The following is a 19,812-nucleotide window of genomic DNA, read 5'->3' on the forward strand; positions in this document are numbered from 1 at the left end:
CATGGCGTGAAGAATTCATTCTCAAAATGCGCCTCGACAGATTTTCATCCGTCCTACTCGTACCACGCTGGAAGGTGATAGACGAATGTTGTAGCCGTCATGCTCATGGCGCCAACTATGCATGCATGACCTTGTCGCTGCCGAGTTTCCTTCAATATAGGAACCTCTCTCTCTCTCTCTCTCTCTCTCTCTGTGCGTTGTACGCACATCGTCAGGCTCAGGCTCAGGGTGACGACCCTCATACATACATAGGTGGCATACCATCCTATACCGTGCCGTGCCGTGCCGTGGATTTCATAGTGGCGACAGGTACTACTACTGGAAAAGGTATCGGTATCGGTACATAACGACTTGTAGGATAGGATGTCTCCTCAAGGCATTATTTACACGTCTAATTCTATCTATCTATTCTTCTCTTTTCCTTCGTGAGGGGGTCAGAAGTCAGAAGTCTGATGTCAGAAGTCAGAAGTCTGGTCTGTTTTCTGAGACTGGATTTCTAAGTAGTCGTGGTGTGGTCATTTCGTCTTCTTTTTCGTCTTCTCGTGCCCCTTGTTTGTCTCCCGCGCAGGCAAGGCATACAGTCCGCCTCCTACAAAGACGACGGCCGCCCCGAGCAGCACGCCCCATGGCAACTCGTTCCCGAACAGCCAGATGCTCAGCACCAGACTGACGAGCTTGCGGATGTTCAGCACGATGCTCACCGTCAGGGACGACGACTGGGCTGATAGCCTGTTCACGCCGACGATGCAGAGCAGCTGCGTGGCCGCGTTGGCTGCGAGGAGCAGAACCGGGCGGGGGAGCAGGATTGTGGACGAGAGACGGTCGAGAAGAACCGAGGGTGACGAGAATGGAGATGATGGCGCTGCTGCTGCTGCTGCTGCTGGAGAAAAACTCGACTTCGACTGTACGGGGACGGCCATCAAGTCGAAGAACTCGGACGTGAGGGGCCGGATCTGGCCGAGGAACCAGGGCAATGACATGGCGTGGCTGTAGAAGAGGGTCTCCGCCGTGATGTCCCCGGACCGGCCGTGTGTAGCGTACATGTCGTCGGAGTAGAGGCCCATGCAGGCCGAGAGGACGAGCGCCGACGCGAGCAACGCGAAACCCGGGGTCTGGGACAATGTGCCTCCCCCAGCAGCAGCTCCGGTCGACGGCCGTGTTGATGCGGCTATTCCGTCGTCTTCGTGGACTGCGGCGGTGGTGGCCTGGACGGCGGTCTGCTTCGCCGCCGCGTCGCTGAACGCCGCGACCACGACGCCCACGAAAAGCAAGACCACGGCCACCACCTTCTGCGCGGGGTACCTCCGTCCTTTGACAAACCTGCCGGCCAGCATGGTCGTCACGGGCCCGGCGCTCCGCAGGATGATGTGTAGAGGGATCCCAATCTTGTACCGGAACGCCGTGTTGTTCAAGATGTTGATGCTCAGAAAATAGGCCGTGTAGATGACCCACTTGCGGATCGGGATATTGCGTTCCTTGAGGAAGAGGTTGCGGACGCCGCGTGAGGGTGAGAAGTGCCGCGGCAGAGTGAAGAGTGAGACGAGCAGGAATTGGGACGCCGTCAAGAGGCTGCCGGACGAAGGCGACGCAGATATCAGGGACTCGAGCGTATAGACGTTGGAGCAGCAGCCACCGAAGATGAGGATCAGGGTAGGGGCCCAGATCTGGAGGATTGAAAGCGTCGTTGATGAGGGCGCCTCAGGCGACGCAGGTGAAGAGGGCGCGGACTTCGGGTTAGATTGCGAGACTGTTCCGTTGGGCGTGAACTCCCCGTTGGCATGGGGTTGAGGTTCATGGGTTGAGGGTTCGCGTCTCTTCCGCGCCGCAGAGTCCAATTGTGAAGCCATCTTAGACAGCGGGCAAAGAACCGGGAAGCAGTATGGATGAGAGAGGGGCAAGGGAACTTCCTGTCACCGCCAGCTTTGGTGGTACATTTTCGGGGCGACTTGCGTCCAGTCTGCTCTGTGGCTGGACCTGGAGTGCAAGGAGACAGTGCTGGCCGCGAGCAACCACGGAGTGCTACACTGCAAATGGAGGACAATTTTGAGGCACTGGAGTGTGACGAGGCTGCGGGCCCGTGAGGCGAGGCTGAGATATTGAAGTCTTCGACCGAAGTTCAACCGGGACACCTCGACATCGACATGCCTTGTTCTCAGATATCCTCCCGGGCGTCGACCCAAACGTGACGACTCCGTGTACCGGAGTATAGCTCACTGAGTATATTACCGTTTCATTACTACAGTGTACACTTATGTGCCTGTGTTGAGAACAATGCCTTGGTCAACAACCCTGCCTCAGCAGTAGGCATTGTGCCACGACGCTCTATCCCTCTGCAAAGAGAACTGCGTCCGTCCACGCCAAACCACTTGGGAAGCTCTGGCACACACACAGAGATCGGCCAAACAACCTCACGAGAAGTGAGGTTGTCCTCATTCACCACTTCGCCGTCAGCATATTGCTCAACCTCACACCCACTTGGATCCATCCAGTAGTCAAAGATCTGACTCCCTCAAGATGTGCCGTCCCACAAACCCAGGCAGGCATCTGCTTGTTCTTGCCAACCACTCGTGGCCGATCAATTGCGTCCCAAAGTCCGGGACCTCGTAGAGCTGCGGTGGATGTACGTCTCCTCCACCTCTGGCGGCGCCCATTGCATGAAGAAGATATGATGGTCCACCCACTCCTCGCCCAGATCCCAGTGCACGAACGTCAGGACTTCAACATTCGGGAACTGCGGATACCAGAGAATGTCTGTGTGCACGAAGTTGAATTTGCTGGTGTAGAAGTCCAACTCGTCATCGAAGTGCTTGCACGCGTAGCCGAAATGGCACAGCTTGTGCACAAGAGCAGAACCCTCGTGGTATCATTGGGACTGACCGAGCCGGCGCTGTGCGAAGGGCGTATAGAAAGGTCCTTGGCTGTCGTGCGCCGCCATAGGTTCCGCGCCCGTGTTCGCATTGGCCGCGCGCTTTGTCTCGCCATAGACGACGTGCATGAACGTTCCGTTGGGACGGGCGATCGTGATTAGTCGCCCCTCCGCCAGGCGCATGGTTGAGACTTGTAACGACCACGCCGGGCAACCTGGCGGCCCTGTTGAATTTCAGCCTTGTCCTTCGCAACGAAGACCGGGCCTGGGAACTTCGGATTTCCATCTCCGAAGACGAGTCCATAGCCACGTACACGTACGGATGTCTCACCTAGCCGCGAAAGTAGGTGGTGTGCTTGCCATCTCTCTTCTCCTCGGCGGAGCCGCAATCTTTGGCCAACTTGTCGAACGCGTGGAGGTCTGGCTGCTCGATGTAGACGTGCGCCAGACAGAGGAGCTGGACCTTTGACATGTCGTTCTTGACCTGAGGAATGGGCATGGTGAGAACGATGCGCTTTCGGACGTATCTGTGAAGTAAGAGAGAATCTCAAGGACATTGACCGTTTTTGATCCCTCCCTTCCACGAGAGCCGTATCGAAGGCCAACTGAGTCAGTCACATCCTGGATCCCGCGTCTCTTAAGTCCTTACATGCGTGGCTCTCTCGGTCCATTCTTAACCATGTATTCATGATCTCGCGGTGTCGGAAAGGCCTATAGAGCCGCTGTCTCACAATCAAAGCCGGTATGTGTCGATGGGGCGACTTGCCGTGGCCCGTCGTCTCGAGACCATCAATCAGATCATGTGCAGGGACAGAAGTCGTCCCGCCCGTGCCCCGATTCACGTCCCGGCCCTACCTTGGACTGATAATTGTGCAAGAACAGGATGAATCGAGCCTCCCATAAGCACCTCTGAAATCTTCCAGATCTCGAATGCAGCACAGCGCTTCCGGCTCAAGCAGTCTGCAATCGGGGTCCCCAAGAAGTCAACGGCACGAGAGTCAATTCACTGCTCGTGATGCACGTCTCGGCTGAGATCAAATTGACCAATCACTGTACTCCGTACGCAGGGTCCTTCATAAGGCTGCGCAGCCTCGCGCTCGCAATAATCCAGGGATATTACTTGAACGTGCACAATTTCTCGCAACAACAGCCTTCGAACTGAGACGGTCAGTCTCCCACCAGAGCAAAGTTGGCAGCAATCTCTGGCTGAGCGGTTCAAGCAGTTTGTGATGTAAAAAAAACCCCTGATCGTGCAGTTTAGCTGCTTTAGGTTACCCCAAAGTACCAGGTTGGCGGTTTTCAGACCTGGATTCTGTTTTTTGGGGACTTTTTGACACCTGAGAATGTGATTTTGGTGTGGACAGAAGAGGGCTATGAAGCCACGCGAGGGTCGGGGGTGAGTTGAGACAGGTTGGGGGTGAGTTGAGTTGATGGGGGCGGCCTTCTTGACCAACTCTGTCTTCACTGCCGTCGACACCGGCGTGGACTTCACCACAACCAACTCATCGAGAGCACATGCATGGGATTCTCTGAGTTGACAGAGGCAGTGGACCATGGATGTGTAAGCGATCGTTGTCAATCATCCTCGACCCCGGATCCGTTATGGCTGTGCGCACTCAACCTTCCAGTCAGGGGTGTTGGAAGCACAATATCTGCTCATATGGATATCTTCCTTTTAAGCAGCCAATGCGGCGGCGGGTCTGATCCATACGGTGGATTACTGGAGACGTGGAGCTGCTGGGATATGACACTGTCTCTGCCTCTGCGCTGTTCCGACCTTTCCATAGCATTCCCACCTCCGCCTGTTCTGCGGAATCCGTGTAGTTTAATTCGACCGTGCGTATTGGGACAAGTCCCCCCCCTGGAGCAAGGAGAGAAGCTGTATCAGCGACAGTCAATCAGCGTGTCGTTGGGTGAGCAGCAGTTCCATGTACTTGGATCACAACGGTGCGATACGTTGCCTGCCCATTCTGGCCGTCCCTGTGTTCTCAGCTCAATCGTCGAGGTGGACGCGCTTGATGGAACCACGGAGGACGCTTACACAGTAGATGATATTCGTTGGATCGCTTTCAACACAGAGTGATGATGGCCTTGAACATGGATGAATACACAATAGGTTGAGCTTGGAGCTACAGGACCTTTGCCCCTCCGGTGTCCCACATTGTCCCGCGTAACTCCAAAACCAGCCAGCAAACCATCGGAAGGACAGAGTCCTCATTGAATCACGAAACTCCTATGCTGTCTCCCAGCGGGTATCTTTCCAAGAAACTCCTGCACATCTCGACAGTCTTCATTGAATGGAATCACCAAGTAGAGCGTGCCAACCCTCTCCCAACGTTCGGGCATGGATAACGGTACTCTTCGCAGCGTCAGAAACCGAGCCGTCCCGTGTTCATTCACGAGGTATTGCCCAGCGAACATCAGCACGCTGACCAGTTCTCCAGAGACATGCTTGGCGGTCCACTCGCGCTCGGTCATGGCAACCGACATACCGACGCAGGATAGCCGACCCCCTATCCTATACCACTTTGCGTCCCAGCTGAGTTCCTGGGCCTTGGCCTTTTGACGCCCGGGCCTTCCGATTGCCTTTGCCCAATACCATTTCTTCTTAACCTGCTCTACTCTTTGGAACTCGTTCAGAAGAAACGGTTTCTTGATTTCAAGCAAAGTTAGAGGCGCCCCGCTGACGAGATGGGCGGCAGAATGCGTCTCTTGCAGGCGAATGGGACGGGCGTAGTCGGCACCATAAAGAGAAATATCTGCAGCCCACAGTAGCTTCAGGGACTCGGCGTTGATCAGGTCGCTCATGTAGGCGCAGTGCTCCAGGTTGGGAGGCGCCCGCCAGCTCACCGTGCCGACCCACCCCGCCCATGTCCACGACGGCAGATTGCTCTTTCGCCGACACGCCTCCGACACATACATGAGTAGATCCGAGCTGGTACGGTGGTACCACGAGGAGACTGACAAGGCGAAGGTGATTTGCGCACCAGAGCGACCTTGGACAATGTCGTCCGTCCACACGGGTAGTCCATGCAGTAGGTACAGCTGCCTGGTTTGCGCGTACAATCCGAATATGCCTTGAAGTGCGGAGAGCGTGTCTTCGTCACGCGTCAGTTGCCTCTTGGAGTATTCACGAGTGTGCTCGTTGAGACCACGCAACTGTGCGCGGACAGTCACTTCTCCTTGGGTTGGAAAGCCGTAGGCGAGGCGGTGGCCCTCGTCTTGAGTGACGAGCGAGTCCTGGGCGTCGCCGCAGCTTCCACTATAAGCGTCTCCCTTGAAAATGCCTGAGAGCATGTAATCTGCCATGACAAATTCCGTATTATCTTCCGCTTCGGTAACAGGCACATGGAAAACCACCACGTCGATGCTTTCCTGGGCAGCCATGTTGCGGCACTCCCAATACATCTGCTCGTCTGTGAAGACTAAGCGTCGATTAGAGAGCACGCCTTCCTGATAGGTCCAGCCTCGAGTCCAGTAGGTCGACTCGAGGATGTCGCGACGGGGATCGCGGAGCATCGAGAGCAGTACACTTCCACTGTCAAGATAGTACTTTGGCTGTGGTCTTCGAGGTCTGGATCGTACGCCCGGGAGGCCGTGACTCGCGCCAGAGCCGGCGGCCGCTACTATGGTAAGCTCTGCTGCTTCATAGATTGTTGTCATCCTCGAAATCAGGTAGGCCATTTCGTCAGCGTCAGCTTGGTTGATGCAGAGCCGGTCAATCCACAGGTAGTCGAATCCTAGTTTCTTGGTAACTTCGACGGCGTCGAGCACGGTCTCCGGCCAGTGTGCTAGATCCTTTGGCGTTGATCCCCAGACATAGCTTAGAGCAAGGTATGTGGTTCCCCATGGCTTCTCCTCAACAACGGGAGGTTCCTTGGTACAGTCGACGAGGCGAAAGCCCGACAGGATGGGTTCGTGAGATGTCCGCCTCTTACAACAGCTGCCATGGGCTTCCTGACACATACCGAGCCACTGCCGTGCACCATCAAGGTTCGGTCCTTCGTCAAGTTCCCGCGCGAGAAGTATCTGCTTTTCTTTAGCAATTTGGGAATCCTCCTTGGGCCGTAGACGGTAGATTGCCCCCGTAGCCGGAACGTCGTCGTCCAGCCAGTTTGCTTCGTAGCCACATGACGGGAGAGTATCGAGATCCGGAACCACTGTCATAAAAACCGAGTCTCTGTTATGCTCATACTTTTGTGGGTTGCGCTTGGGCAGCCAGCCAGCCCTGAAAAGCCAACTATCACTGCAGCGGAACGCCAGAAGTTTGTGTCGCTTGTGGCTGTCCGGCTGGACTCTCAGCGACCGAAAGAACTCACAAAGTGGGCAGTCTGACGGTTTGGACAGGGAGTCATTGAATCGATGTGCCAGAATCGCGTCGGCATAGTACCAGCTTCCATCGGAAGCTTTGTATATATCTTCTGGAGGAGACACCAACCCGGCTCTAACCTGCCGGTATGCCTCATGGGCTCTGTCGAACTTTGCGTCGAGGTCCAGCTGTTGGCAGACATCACATAGTGGTGATGATAAGTCCGTCACGAATCTGGGACGTTTGCTGCGCAGTCCGTTCTCCCCGTCATCCGGAGAGGTTGGACTTGTCTCTCTCTCGGATAGCTTGCGCACCGTTGGGGCATTCATGTTCTTTCAGAGACGATCGACTACCGAATTACTGGTAGGCCGTCAGAGGTAAGGGTAGAACGAGCATCAGGCTGAGGAATACGCACTGTATGTATCGATGTATACAAAATGCCTTGGTAGAGCAGCAGCCAGTTTCATTCTGACTGGCGCTTTCGACGCGTAACGTAGACGATTTCCTTGCAGTAACTTGGAGAGAGCATGATGTTCGATGATGAGGCTAAGTAGTCAATGGGCATCTCTGAGGCTGCGGATGGACTTGTACTTGTAGAGCGTGAAAGACAGCCTCTCCATTCCACTGCCTACCGTAGCCTCATGCAGCTGAGACACTGCCCAAGACTGAGTGCGTGGACCAAAGGTCCTGACTGGGCAACTTACGGAGGGTCTCGAGCCCGTAGCGCCTTCCGATTCTCCGATATCTCCTGGTTCGTACCGCTGTGAAGATCATGGAAGAAGAGTGCATCATTGTCGCTTGGGGCCAAGGGCTTTTTGCGCCCGCCTCCGGATCAAGGCGTTAGAGGCGTCTCAACTGTTTCACTAGCACACGCCACATACTGACGCCGGCCTCGAGCTGTGACAACTAAAATGAAAAGACAATCATGTTCGACGGTGGCATCGCACTGAGTATTGCGTCGTCGAGAACCAGTCCGAAGAGATCGATGTATCATCTCACTGATTTACCACGTAGCGATGCTCCATGACAGTAAGAAGTCATTGGCTGTTTGGACTTCTTGAATTCAAGGTCCGGAGACGTCGCGTCCACCATCGCGACGCGTCATTGCTGCCTAGAGTGGATCGATGCGGGGAAGTCACGGGTAAAGATCTCGCACGTGACGACAAGCTAATTAATGGTGGAGACAGAGCGCCCGTTGAACGGGTACGAGTCCATAACACAGCCCTCTCGAGCTTCTGCCTCTCTCCAGGAGCTTCGTAAGTATTCGGCCAACAGACAGGTGCCATCGAGCTTGGCGTGGCTCCGCTAAACGCCTGTCGTGCTAATTAACCATTTCTGATGCGGCGAGAACAGTTCTAGCATTTCAGACAGATTCAAGCAGCCCGCGTACATACGAGCAGTAGTCACGGCAGCCTTGGAATCGCAACTCGCTCGTGGCTTCTTGTGGCTTCGGGGGCTGTGACTACGTACAATGTACCCTGAAACCCAGCCTCACGGGGACACAAAAGTGCCGCACTAATCAATGACCAACGACCAATAACCTCTACCTGTCATTGAGTCCAAGGTGACAAACTAGCTGGTGAGGCGATGCAAGAGACACGTACACATACAGAGGACGGGATCGTGAGTTCCCTCCGCTCTTTCCGCAGCTGCGCATAGGCAGACAATACATTCCCAGGAGAGTTTTTCCTTCCGTCTGATGGGAAGTTCGAAGGCTTCCCTCCCATCACTTTCCGCTTTTGTGCGTTGACGATGCCCTTCCCGCTCGTTGATGTACATTTCGCTTTATTGACCAATCGACTGACCGGCCGACCACCGTTGAGGCAATTGGTCCGCGATATAGGCTTTGTTGTGGTTGCTTGCTCGAACAGAACCCCGAATTGGTTCTCTTCGAAAAGGAGGGGCGACCCCCTTCACTCTTTTCCGTGATATGCATGCGGTCTTGAGCCGTCTGTGGGTCGTGCAGGAAATCGCAGTTGCGCACCCTGACCCGCTACTTGTTTGTGGCACGGAGTGCGCTCCCTGGAACGCGATCGAGAAATTGAAAGAGTGTGCCTTTGATGCGGAGCCAGCGTCTGGTTTTTGGGATCTTATAAAGGCATCTGGCATGGGAATCATCTGCGACATGGTGTTGGTTCGAAATCGCGTCCAGGCTGCCGGTCACCCATCGTGGAGTCACTTGATGGAAACAACGACACGGCGTAAGTTCACCGAGCCGCTCGACAGTGTCTATGCTCTTCTGGGACTGGCGAGTCCAGAGATGTAGGACGCAATACCCGTTGACTACAATGCAAGCATTGGCCGATTGTATGTGGATGTCGCCAGAGCGTGGGTCGCGATCGAGCAAAATCTGAAACTTGCTGTCATATGTCCAGCATCTGGAGGCCAGCGCATCGGACGTCTCCCTGGACGACGCGCAGTGGCAAATGATGCAAGCAGCGAGGAAGGCGCAACAATCTACACGGGTCCTCCCATCCTGGGTTCCGAACTGGTCACAGCCCAATAAGCAGCGGCATCAACTACTTTATCGCGAGAATACATACCATGCCTCATTGGGGAGGAAAGCAGAGGTGGCTTTCTGTGAGACCCGGAGGTCCATCACGGTTAGTGGAGTGCACGTGGACTCGGTAGCTGTGGTCCATGACGCCAAATGCGACGCGTCCGAAGTGATGAAGTCGCTCAAGGAACTGGAATTTGCAGCCTCGGCAGCGTCTTCGATCCTGATAGATGGCGACACCATGAGGAGGGAGGTGCTGGAGGACGACTTCTGGAGAACATTGGTCGCCAACAAGACGGAATCAGGTGAAACGCCTGCGCCGGATGAGTGGGCAGCCGGACATTCAAGGTCATCAAGAAGGAAGTCCCAGTCCCAGATCATTTCCGACCCGAAAAGGAACCGGTCGAACGGTTTGCGAGCTTCGTCATCCCGTTGCGGACGCAGCTGAATCATGCCATGGAAGGAAGGCGATTGTTCGTCACCCAACGGGGTCTCTTTGGTATTGGACCATGTCCCATGCGTAGAGGTGACGCTGTTTGTGTACTGTTTGGGGCAGACCTCCCTATGATCTTGCGTCAACATGGTGACTATTCGAGGTTGTTGGGAGAATCTTAAGTTCATCGACTTGCCGGTGGTGGAAGGTGTTCGGCTATGTACGGAACGCCAGGGAAGGCTTCCAGAAGAGGAGTTCGTTATTCGATAGTTCTGTTTTACAGAGGATCTTCACGGGGCGCCTTCACTTCCTGCCCAGCCCTGGGAGAGGGATGACACGTCGCGAGCTCGTCCACGGGGCATAGGTAGTTCGAGAGCTTGTCCCTCTCAAATAAACCTCAATAACGCTGCGGATGACTTTTGTGGTGCCCTCCACAGATTTCCTCATTAAGACGACCTACGCCTCCAGGGTGTCGCCAGAGCGGGTCGCTCAGTCCTCGTTGAATACTTAATGCTGGCCTCACTCTATCGCGGAGGACACCTTGACCGAAACAGCCGCCGCATTGTCGACGCGGCCGAAAAACACACCTGGTGTATACATTTCCTCATTTTGGTTACAACGAGCAAAGCCCGGCGCGCCACAAGTCCACCGTACTGTAGTTGCGACCAAGACAGTGATCTCTCGGTCAATCGAGAGCCGCTCCCGGGGGAAAAAGAACCCGCGTCTCGTGGATACACACTCTGGGCTTCCCGTGAAGCCCATGGCTCGGAGGGCTATGTATGCCGACTCCTGAAGAGATTCTGGCGATCCGACGGCCCGAATCTTGCTCGAGGCAATCCATCTTTCGACAAAGTCCTTCCCATCTTCGTCTAGGGGCGCGTTGACGAGCGGCAGCATCGCGTCCAAATAGAACGAACCGGAGTCTGCATGACCTGGCTGACCTGCCCCGAAACAATGCCAAGGCAAGATGGACGGGAGATCTCCCGACACCGGACGCCAGCGTCTTGACGGCCTCGTGTCCCGCTTCGCGGCCGAGTAAATGAACGAATAGTCGCCCTTGCGCTCACAAAGGGACATGAAGGCCTCACAGGGATCCAAGACCGGACAGGAGCTGGCGCGCACCGTGCTGATAGCGCCCATCATGGCGTAGAAGTGATCTTCGCGACGGCCTTGCGTACGCCGATCCATGTTCGACATGACTTGCAGCGCTGACCGCTCCTGGTACCCTGCGATCATGTAGTCGGCAATCAGATCCTCGAAGGCGTCGAGCCGAGGATATCGCTGCCTCTTGTCACTTGCGAGTCCTGACCCGCCGTCAAGACGAGAAAGCGTGTAGCCTAGGCAATTCAAGAAATGACTGCCTTGCACGATGGCCCCGTGGGATTCCTCGCACGAAATGTACAGACTCCGGCTGTTTACGGCCTCCTGGTACGTCCATGCCCTCGTGACCCATTCCTCTTGCTCCAAGAGATCGAGATGGACGCGGTCGATGTGGTCGGAGGTGCTCATCTGCTCGAGCACCGGGCGCGCGGCCTTTGAGAGCACGACAATGACTTCCTCCGCCTGCGAGTAAATGAAGCCCATGCTCTCCAGGGTATGAGCCCTCTCCGGCGTGTCGACAGGCACACAGAATGCATCGATCCAGATCCGAGAACAAGCCGGGCGGTGTCTGATCACTGCATTCAAAGCCGGGATGGTTCGGTCAGAAATATCATAGGAGGGGTGGAACGGGCTGCGTTCTCTTTCCACACCCCATGTATAGGATACACAAGTGAATGGTGGATCCGCGGTGTCAGATACGTCTAAGTCTTGGGTGGCCAGTCGCCAGTGCAGCCCTTCAATTTCGACTGAACCAGGTCCACGCTCAGCATCTTTGCTGAGAAGATACAGCAGCATGGAGATGGTTTGAGGATCTGCTGTCCCACAGAGGAGGGAGTCGTGAGGTCCTTAGGTTGGTGTCTCAATCGCCAAGGTTTAGCATCTCACGAAACCGGGAGCCGCGAGTCGTGTTTGATAAGTAATTGATTACCATAGAAGGGACCACGGAGAGGGTCTGGCCACCCCAAGACCCTCACACACTGCGCTGAAGTCGATCAAGAAAGACCACTTTACAAGTCTCGAATGGCTGAGCCGAAGTTGAGCCAGAGTGACATGGCCAGCATGGCTGTTTGACGAGTGGACCACGCAGGCCTCGCACCATTAATACTCCGGCTCGTGGGTGCTCTTGTATACATCCACTCCGCCTTACCGCTCTTACAGTATGATGGTCGTGAACTTGCCGTACCAATCGGTGCCTAGGCGGTGTTGCCAGAGGGCCTTCAAGACGAAGAACATTCGCGGAGGAAAGAATTGATTCGAGCGTGCATTGCGGTTGGGAGATAGTCTCGCAGATCCAGAGGTAGCCCAGTTTGATACGATCACTGAGAATCGCCATTATCTATACATTGACTGATTAACAGCTAATTCGTCGCTCTGTATTCCACATTGAGACCACAGTCGTGACCAAATGATGCCCCGTGAAAGGTCGCCCAGGAGGCATACGTCCACTGTCATGGTCACGGTCATGTTCATGTTCACGTTCATGGCCATGACCATGTCGATATCCGTGGCCATACCCGCACTCGACCTTCGCGGCAGCGGCAGTGCCGCTGACATCTATCTTTGCAGCCATCGCTATATCGCGTCTATGGTCAGGGAAGTTGAGTCCACGTCCGCACTCTCGCACACGCTCTCGCTCAGCATCTCAACCGCCCGTCATAGCTCAGGATCGTACTCTGTCTAGGGGCCGTTGCATCCGCGCAGCGCAACTACGCAACGAGTCACGCGGTCCCAAGAGCACATCCAATGACGAAAAACCTGGCCCCGACGTGGACGCGCGCGACGAAAACCTGCGTTGAGCTTGTTGAAGAAGGTTGGGACTTGTGCTGGTATACCCGTCTATGACGCTGAGGATGCGGACTCTGAAGGACCCGGTCCACGTGTCTGCCATGTTCTTTATGGACGGCTGGCAGGCCATCTGGAAGACATGGTCGGTGGAATCGTCGCCCACGGCCTGTTGTTCGTAGGACAGCTGGCCGATTGATATTGCTCTGTCGGCGTGTCCGGCCGTATGGTTACAACAGGGACGGGTGAGCACTTCTTGATTCAACATGGCCACTACAATTCCCCGTTACCTGTACGTGATCTCAAAGGTCGGCTGTACAAATAGGTGATATGAAAAATGGGATTTTCGATCGAGCGTGCTCAAGTGAGCGATGGAGCTGACCTGACGATCCGTGCTCTGAAGACCAAGGGCGAAGACATATGCAAAGTTTGTCGGGTGGGCGGATCATCTGCAGTCCTCGCAAGCTTCGCCATTCTTTTGCCCATCTTGGACTTCAGCATCAGGTCTGGATTCAGGTTTGCTAGACGCTTCTGGTGTGGCTGGCTGAGTACTGCCCTTCTTCAAGCTTCGGTCAATATGGCCAAGATCTCTGCCGGGCTCGATGATATTGCGCACTCGGTTTTTCAGCTCTTTCGTCTCAGGAAAGCCGCCGTCAATCTTGCGATCCCATATCACCGTCTCTGTCACCCGGACAGTCGCGTCCGACGACGGTGCTGTTTCAGCAATCGACTGCGCTGTGCTACTGGTGGCATGCGTCATCTTGACAGTGAATATCCCACCAGTCACTGGGATCAGAGCGATCTCGCCAATGCTGGTACTGAATGTCTGGAGCAGCTCTTGGGCAAACTGCGGGTAGATTCGGTCAGCAAAGACAGCCCGGGCCAGACTGCCGCGCTCAGACAGAATGCCACTCCCGTTCCGAGCGACGCCGCTATCGCAGAGATTTCAGGAGAGGATGTCGCACTCACGTAGGCAGCCCTCAGATTCCATTTACACTGAGTGCAGAACTCAATGGCGACCCGTGGCACCTTGACCCTGGAAGAAGCCTCGCTTGCCATTGTTGGATGTGGTTGGTGCAATATGCAACACTATTTTGGCTAGAACTCTCGCTCTTCCGTCAAAGACGATAACTAATTATCTGATGCAGGAATCAGGGGCTTGCAGCTTCTGTGTAGCAGAGTGACCTTTTGGAGGTATGACTTTGCGCGAATAGAAAGTGACCTGATTTGCCGGGAATGAAGACACCACAATAGTGACAGGAAATGACACCGTTGACGAGACGATAAGACCTGGCCGCGGTAACCCCGTATGCGTAATGTGGTGCTCGGCGAGACCTCAGGCTCAAAGGACATCACTGGACCATCTCAAGAGAATAGGTTCAAGTCTAGGCGAGGGCCGTCGTCCGGTGGCCGGTACGAGGTCCACGGAGGTCCCAACAGCTCGGTTCCAATGCTGAGCGATAACTACTCGTACGAGTAGGGGACTCCCGGAGGACTAACCAACTCGTGGGACCTATTCTTACCCCATTATTAGGGTCGCAATCACTAAGCGAGGGAGAAAGAGGAAGGTCGCGTATGGGAAATTCGCGCCATCCTCACTTAAAGTAAGGGGCCCCATGCACATCTTGCCTAGGCACCCGGGCGGTGTGCTTGGTCGCCCAAGACTCAAGCTCGAGAACCCGACGGAAAACAACCTGCCCCGAAGCTGGCGATTGATGGCTTTCTGGGAGCCATGTACAGTAAATTGTCTGGTCCTGCAGGGGGCTTTCACTCTCATGACTGCATAGGAAGGGCCTACAGGCTATGCGACAGATTGAGAGCCGTGCTTGACACGCATACTGTCACACCGAGAGGACGGAAACGACAGGGAAGCAAAGCATGATCGAAAATCAGTTGATTGTCTTTGTATGCATTCAGGTAGCCGCCTTCCCTCACAAGAGAAAAATCTTCTGGACGAAGTTCTTTGACACGATGAAGAATAGCTGGGTCCGTAACCAAGTACAATGGCGCAGTGCAAGGCACATATTAATGACTCGTGCTGCCCCTCCCAGTTGATGGTGACATGAAAACCTGTTGCAATCAAGGCTGTGTGAACTCGGACACAATTCGGAACGCCGTGTGCGCCGCGTGCTTTTGGTAACTCTGAAATCAAACCCCAGGCTGAGACTCGGTCGAGGGCTCCATGGTGTTTTGCACAACACTCAACCCAACGCGATTACATGACACTGCAGCATCCTTCGCTTCCTCCAGACTGAGGGTTGTAAGGATCTTCCTTTCTGTCAACCTGTCCCCAGACCGAAGGCACCATGTAGTCTCGTGTTTGATTGCAGTAGTTGATGAGGCTGCGCGACATGGTTAGTAGACGGATCGCGTGTGTGGACTGGTGCGCCATACCTCATAGACGCTTCAGCCACTTTAACGCGAGGCCGCTCGAGGTCTTCTTTGAGACGTGAGTTGAGTTCTTGGAGCCGTCTAAGTTTAAGATCTGCCATGCTTTGTTTTTTGGATTTGGCATCACCCCCATCCCGCACCGCATATGCAGCTGGCATGTTGGATTGTTGCACGGGTAGAACTCGGTGCGATCGAACGCGAAGGTGTGGTAGTCGAGGACGCAAGTGACTTCGAACTCGTTGCGGAGGGCAGGATGCTCAAAGTAGCCTCTGCGGATGGCAGTGCGGTTCTTGAGAGGGAGACGACGATTAATTCGGCGAAGAGTTGGGCGTGGGGCTTCTTCGGCTTCGAGCTTTGGTGGCTTCCGGTCAAGGGCGTCGAGCTCTCCGGCCTCGTAGCGGTCGAAGCGTTCCTCCCACTCCTTTTGCAAGTGTCGGATGCTGCGAGGGATGTCTCGGACACGCCACGCAACAGAGTACTCGCGAGGGAGGTGGATTTGGGCAGGATGACGGCCTTTGAGGATGAGGGCTTTGGTTTCTGGTTGAGTGGGTGCAAATGATTGCAGGTGATTAGCAGGGGGGAACTAGAAACCTAGAGGAAAGGGGGCCCTTACCAGCGTCCATCTTGCTTTGGGTTAAGCGTGCAATGTGACAGTTGACTTCGGTGGCGCAAACAAACAGCTTGGTGAAAAGTGCGCAGAAGTGCGGCGGCGCACTTGTTTTGGTGCTACTCCGTACAGAGGATCACAACAGCGCTGTTGGCAGCCGCCGTCGCACGGAGGAACGATTCTCCGCATGGCAAGCCGTGCCAAGATTCACAAAACCGCAACTGCCAGTGCGAATGTGTCACAATGGGACTCCTCCACGCAGGCACATCAGTCATCTCCGGACAAGACTCTGATTCAATCAATCGAAGAGTCTCAAGGGATATCATTGACTTGATCATCTCGTCCAACCACCGTCAAGATGCCGCCGCCGTTACATACCCGGCCTGAGAATGTGCTCAGAGTAAGGCGAAAAACCTCCTTGATCTCTGGCTGATCGCACAATAACTGACGAGCGTGATAGCGGGCGCAAGAGCTCATTGCTGTCGATCAAACCCAAGCAGCCCTCAATGTCCTCCACGAACATGTCACCTCGAAGCGCTCCCGGAACAGCGCCATCTCCTCGCTGGAGCCGGTAATGCTCCTCTTTGTCGAGCTATGCGTCGATCTGAGAAAAGGCAAATCCGCAAAAGATGGACTGTACCAGTACAAAAACATTGCCCAGAACACCAATGTGGGCACAATAGAGGTATGGATACTGCAATCCTCACACAGGATTCGTTCTGACGGTTTCCCAGTTGGTCCTCAAAAAGTTCATCGAGCTTGCGGAACAAAAGGTTCAGGAGGCTCAGGCCAAGGCTGATCAGGTTCAATCTTCGCTCGAGTCTGCTACCACATCGACCCAGCTTAATGTGGAAGATCTCGAGGCTACCGAGACTCCCGAGACTATCCTGCTTGCCACTGTCTCCGGGGAGCAATCCAAAGATCGAACCGATCGAGCCATTGTCACACCCTGGCTCAAGTTTCTCTGGGAGACATACCGCACGGTGCTCGAGATCTTGAAGAACAATGCCCGTCTCGAGGTTATGTACCAGAGCACCGCGCATCAAGCCTTTGATTTCTGTCTCAAGTACACTCGAAAGACTGAATTCCGCCGTCTTTGCGAGCTTTTGCGCAATCATGTCCAGAACGCAGCCAAGTACTCGTCGCAGATGCACGCCATCAACCTCAATGAACCAGACACCTTGCAACGCCATCTCGAAACACGCTTTCGACAACTGAACGTGGCTGACGAGCTAGAATTGTGGCAAGAGGCTTTTCGAAGTGTTGAGGACATCCACATGCTTCTGACCCTATCCAAGCGACCGGCCAAGAACGTCATGATGGCCAACTACTACGAGAAGCTCACCAAGATCTTCCTTGTCAGTGACAACTTTCTGTTCCATGCTGCTGCATGGAACAAGTACTACAATCTCCTTCGGCAATCTGCCAACACTGTAGCGGCCGGGCAGGGATTGAAGCGCGACAACCCCGCCGTCACGGAAGAGTCTTTGACCAAAGCTGCCTCCTTTGTCCTCCTCTCTGCCCTGGCTATTCCTGTCATCAGCACTTCGCGCTCCCGAGGTGCTTTGGTCGATGTCGACGAGGCTCGGAAGAACAAGAACAACCGCTTGACCAACCTTCTTAGCATGCCATTTGCACCAACTAGAGCCGGTCTCTTCAAGGATGCGCTAAGCAAAGGTCTCCTCAGACGTGTCCGGCCTGAAATCAGAGATCTCTACAACATCCTCGAGGTCGATTTCCATCCCTTGTCCATCTGCAAAAAGATCTCGCCCATTCTGGCTCAGATAGGAAACGACCCAGAAATGGAGAAGTATGTTCTTCCGCTACAGCAGGTTATCCTCACCCGTCTCTTCCAACAACTCTCGCAAGTCTACGAGTCTGTCGAATTGAGCTTCGTTACTCGCCTCGCCCAATTCCCTGCTCCATTTGAAGTTACGCCTGCTATGATCGAGAAGTTCATCATGAACGGCTGCAAGAAAGGCGACTTGTCGATTCGATTGGACCACGTCTCCGGGATCTTGTCCTTTGATCAGGACGTTTTCTCCTCTGCCAAGGCTCTCCACCCTGGTAGTGCAGCAGGATCAGCGGAGAGCGAAGTTGGCTCGGTTCAACGACTGCAGAATACCCCTGCCGAGATTGCTCGATCACAACTCACCAGATTGGCCAAGACGTTACATGTCACGTGCATGTACGTCGACGATTCTTTCAACAAGTCTCGTCTGGCTGCCAGGGAGTCTGCTCTTGCCCGCGCTGCGGAGGGAGCAGAACAAGAGCATTCCGAGACACTCGAGAGACGCGCCGTCATCGAGAAGAAGAAACAGGCGGCTTCCGAGGCGTTCCAGAAGAGACTGCGGGAAGAGGAAACCCGACGCCGAATCCGGGCACAACAACAAGCCGAAGCTGAATCCCAGCGTCTGCGTGACGAAACAAGAGCTCGTGAGCTTAAACGTGTCAAGGATGAACAGGCGCGGATCCGACGCCAGGAAATCGAAAAGCAGCTTGCAGAGCTTCAAAGCGGCGTCAAGATTGATCTTGCTGATGTCAATATTGACGAACTGGATAGCAACCAGATCCGGTTCCTGAAGTTGTCACAACTGGAAAAGGACAAGAAAGAAAAGGATGAGAAGATCCGTATTACTGCCAAGCGCCTTGATCACCTGGAGCGTGCCTTCCGCCGTGAAGAACTCAAGTACGCGGAACAGGACTACGAGAAACAACGTGCCGAAGACATGAGGATTTATGAACACAACAAGCAGATTGCATTGAAGGAGGCGCAAGAGAAACACAAGGAGGGGTTGGCTCTCAAGCATCGTCTCAGCAGACTTATTAAGCACTACGATTCATTCAAGGGCCAAATCACCGAGCGTCGTTCTGCCGAGTTTGAAAGACTTCGCAAGAAGGCCGAACGTGAATTCGAGGAAGAGAAACGGAAGCGAATCCGAGCATACCAGGAAGAAAAGGCCAGACAGCTCGCTGCACAAGAAGCTGAAGAGCGCCGCCTTCGCGAAGAAGAGGAGCAGAGACAACGCGAAGAGGAAGAGAAAGCGCGCATCGAGGAGGAGAAGAAGCGGCAGCGCGAAGAACGACTCGCCCGACTCGAAGCTGAACGAAAGGAGCGTGATGAAGCCGCGAAGAAGCAAATGCAACGCGAAGAAGAGGCAGCAGCCAGAAGGGCAGCCCGCAAGACGGAGCAGGCCGCACCAGCACCATTCTCTCGCGCGGCCCCAAGAGAACCACCTACCATGGACAACCGCACGGATTCTCAAGAAGGTCCCCGCACTGCACCTCGCATCCCTCTTGCAGGCAAGGCAGGCGGTGGTTGGCGAGAACGACAAGCCGCAAAGGAAGCTGCGGGCCAAGGACCGGCTGCTACTGAAGCTCCTGCCACCGCCTCCTCCCCAGAACCTCCCCAGCCAGCTCCAATTCGTCGATCAGGCTATGTCCCTCCTCATCTGCGCGAGGGAGGTGGCTCCCGACCCGCCGGGGAGGCACCTCCATCTCGTGATCGCGATCTTCCGCATCGTGGCGCCTCTTCTTCGCCGGCTAATGGTGGCCCTGCCCCCAGCGGCCGGTACGTACCTGCACACATGAGAGATGGAGGACGCAGTTTGTCACGGGAAGGCGCTGGGTCGCCAGCCCAAGGCAGTGGTGATGAAGGTGCGCGACCAGAGAGAAAGCCTGCTTTGGGCAGTGGCGGCGGTGCGACTGGTGGACGGTACGTGCCGCCTAGCATGCGCAACCGTCAGCAGTAGAAGACGAACGTGGCTTTTCTTCACGGGCTCTTGGACAAATTGTACGCTGGCTACCCTGGAGGAGAGGTCGTGGC

The 19,812-nt window shown here is 54.9% G+C and overlaps 9 protein-coding genes across 9 annotated transcripts; 2 read left to right on the forward strand and 7 right to left on the reverse strand.

Moving 5' to 3' along the window:
* Nucleotides 1-515: 515 nt before the first annotated feature.
* G647_02553 (uncharacterized protein) lies at nucleotides 516-1,847 on the reverse strand (the record flags this gene model as incomplete). The annotated part of the gene is made up of 1 exon (XM_008726902.1): nucleotides 516-1,847. One exon carries the CDS (start codon nucleotides 1,845-1,847, stop codon nucleotides 516-518), a length of 1,332 nt encoding a protein of 443 aa, XP_008725124.1.
* Nucleotides 1,848-2,575: 728 nt separating this feature from the next.
* Nucleotides 2,576-3,049, reverse strand: G647_02554 (uncharacterized protein; the record flags this gene model as incomplete). The annotated part of the gene is made up of 2 exons (XM_008726903.1): nucleotides 2,576-2,751; nucleotides 2,878-3,049. The coding sequence occupies 2 exons, from the start codon at nucleotides 3,047-3,049 to the stop codon at nucleotides 2,576-2,578; spliced, it is 348 nt and encodes a 115-aa protein (XP_008725125.1).
* Nucleotides 3,050-3,197: 148 nt separating this feature from the next.
* G647_02555 (uncharacterized protein) lies at nucleotides 3,198-3,547 on the reverse strand (the record flags this gene model as incomplete). The annotated part of the gene is made up of 2 exons (XM_008726904.1): nucleotides 3,198-3,393; nucleotides 3,516-3,547. 2 exons carry the CDS (start codon nucleotides 3,545-3,547, stop codon nucleotides 3,198-3,200), a joined length of 228 nt encoding a protein of 75 aa, XP_008725126.1.
* A 1,533-nt stretch (nucleotides 3,548-5,080) lies between these two features.
* G647_02556 (uncharacterized protein) lies at nucleotides 5,081-7,504 on the reverse strand (the record flags this gene model as incomplete). The annotated part of the gene is made up of 1 exon (XM_008726905.1): nucleotides 5,081-7,504. The coding sequence occupies one exon, from the start codon at nucleotides 7,502-7,504 to the stop codon at nucleotides 5,081-5,083; it is 2,424 nt and encodes an 807-aa protein (XP_008725127.1).
* A 1,616-nt stretch (nucleotides 7,505-9,120) lies between these two features.
* Nucleotides 9,121-9,219, forward strand: G647_02557 (uncharacterized protein; the record flags this gene model as incomplete). Its single annotated transcript, XM_008726906.1, has 1 exon — nucleotides 9,121-9,219. A coding segment is annotated over one exon (99 nt), but the record flags the coding sequence as incomplete, so codon positions are not given.
* Nucleotides 9,220-10,624: 1,405 nt separating this feature from the next.
* Nucleotides 10,625-11,689, reverse strand: G647_02558 (uncharacterized protein; the record flags this gene model as incomplete). The annotated part of the gene is made up of 1 exon (XM_008726907.1): nucleotides 10,625-11,689. The coding sequence occupies one exon, from the start codon at nucleotides 11,687-11,689 to the stop codon at nucleotides 10,625-10,627; it is 1,065 nt and encodes a 354-aa protein (XP_008725129.1).
* A 1,744-nt stretch (nucleotides 11,690-13,433) lies between these two features.
* G647_02559 (uncharacterized protein) lies at nucleotides 13,434-14,047 on the reverse strand (the record flags this gene model as incomplete). The annotated part of the gene is made up of 2 exons (XM_008726908.1): nucleotides 13,434-13,835; nucleotides 13,958-14,047. The coding sequence occupies 2 exons, from the start codon at nucleotides 14,045-14,047 to the stop codon at nucleotides 13,434-13,436; spliced, it is 492 nt and encodes a 163-aa protein (XP_008725130.1).
* A 1,156-nt stretch (nucleotides 14,048-15,203) lies between these two features.
* Nucleotides 15,204-16,002, reverse strand: G647_02560 (uncharacterized protein; the record flags this gene model as incomplete). The annotated part of the gene is made up of 4 exons (XM_008726909.1): nucleotides 15,204-15,330; nucleotides 15,383-15,460; nucleotides 15,520-15,916; nucleotides 15,993-16,002. 4 exons carry the CDS (start codon nucleotides 16,000-16,002, stop codon nucleotides 15,204-15,206), a joined length of 612 nt encoding a protein of 203 aa, XP_008725131.1.
* A 342-nt stretch (nucleotides 16,003-16,344) lies between these two features.
* On the forward strand, nucleotides 16,345-19,738 carry G647_02561 (eukaryotic translation initiation factor 3 subunit A; the record flags this gene model as incomplete). The annotated part of the gene is made up of 3 exons (XM_008726910.1): nucleotides 16,345-16,386; nucleotides 16,447-16,671; nucleotides 16,721-19,738. 3 exons carry the CDS (start codon nucleotides 16,345-16,347, stop codon nucleotides 19,736-19,738), a joined length of 3,285 nt encoding a protein of 1,094 aa, XP_008725132.1.
* Between the last annotated feature and the right edge of the window lie 74 nt (nucleotides 19,739-19,812).

The sequence above is a fragment of the Cladophialophora carrionii genome (assembly GCF_000365165.1).
Source record: "Cladophialophora carrionii CBS 160.54 unplaced genomic scaffold supercont1.2, whole genome shotgun sequence".
NCBI lineage: Eukaryota > Fungi > Ascomycota > Eurotiomycetes > Chaetothyriales > Herpotrichiellaceae > Cladophialophora > Cladophialophora carrionii.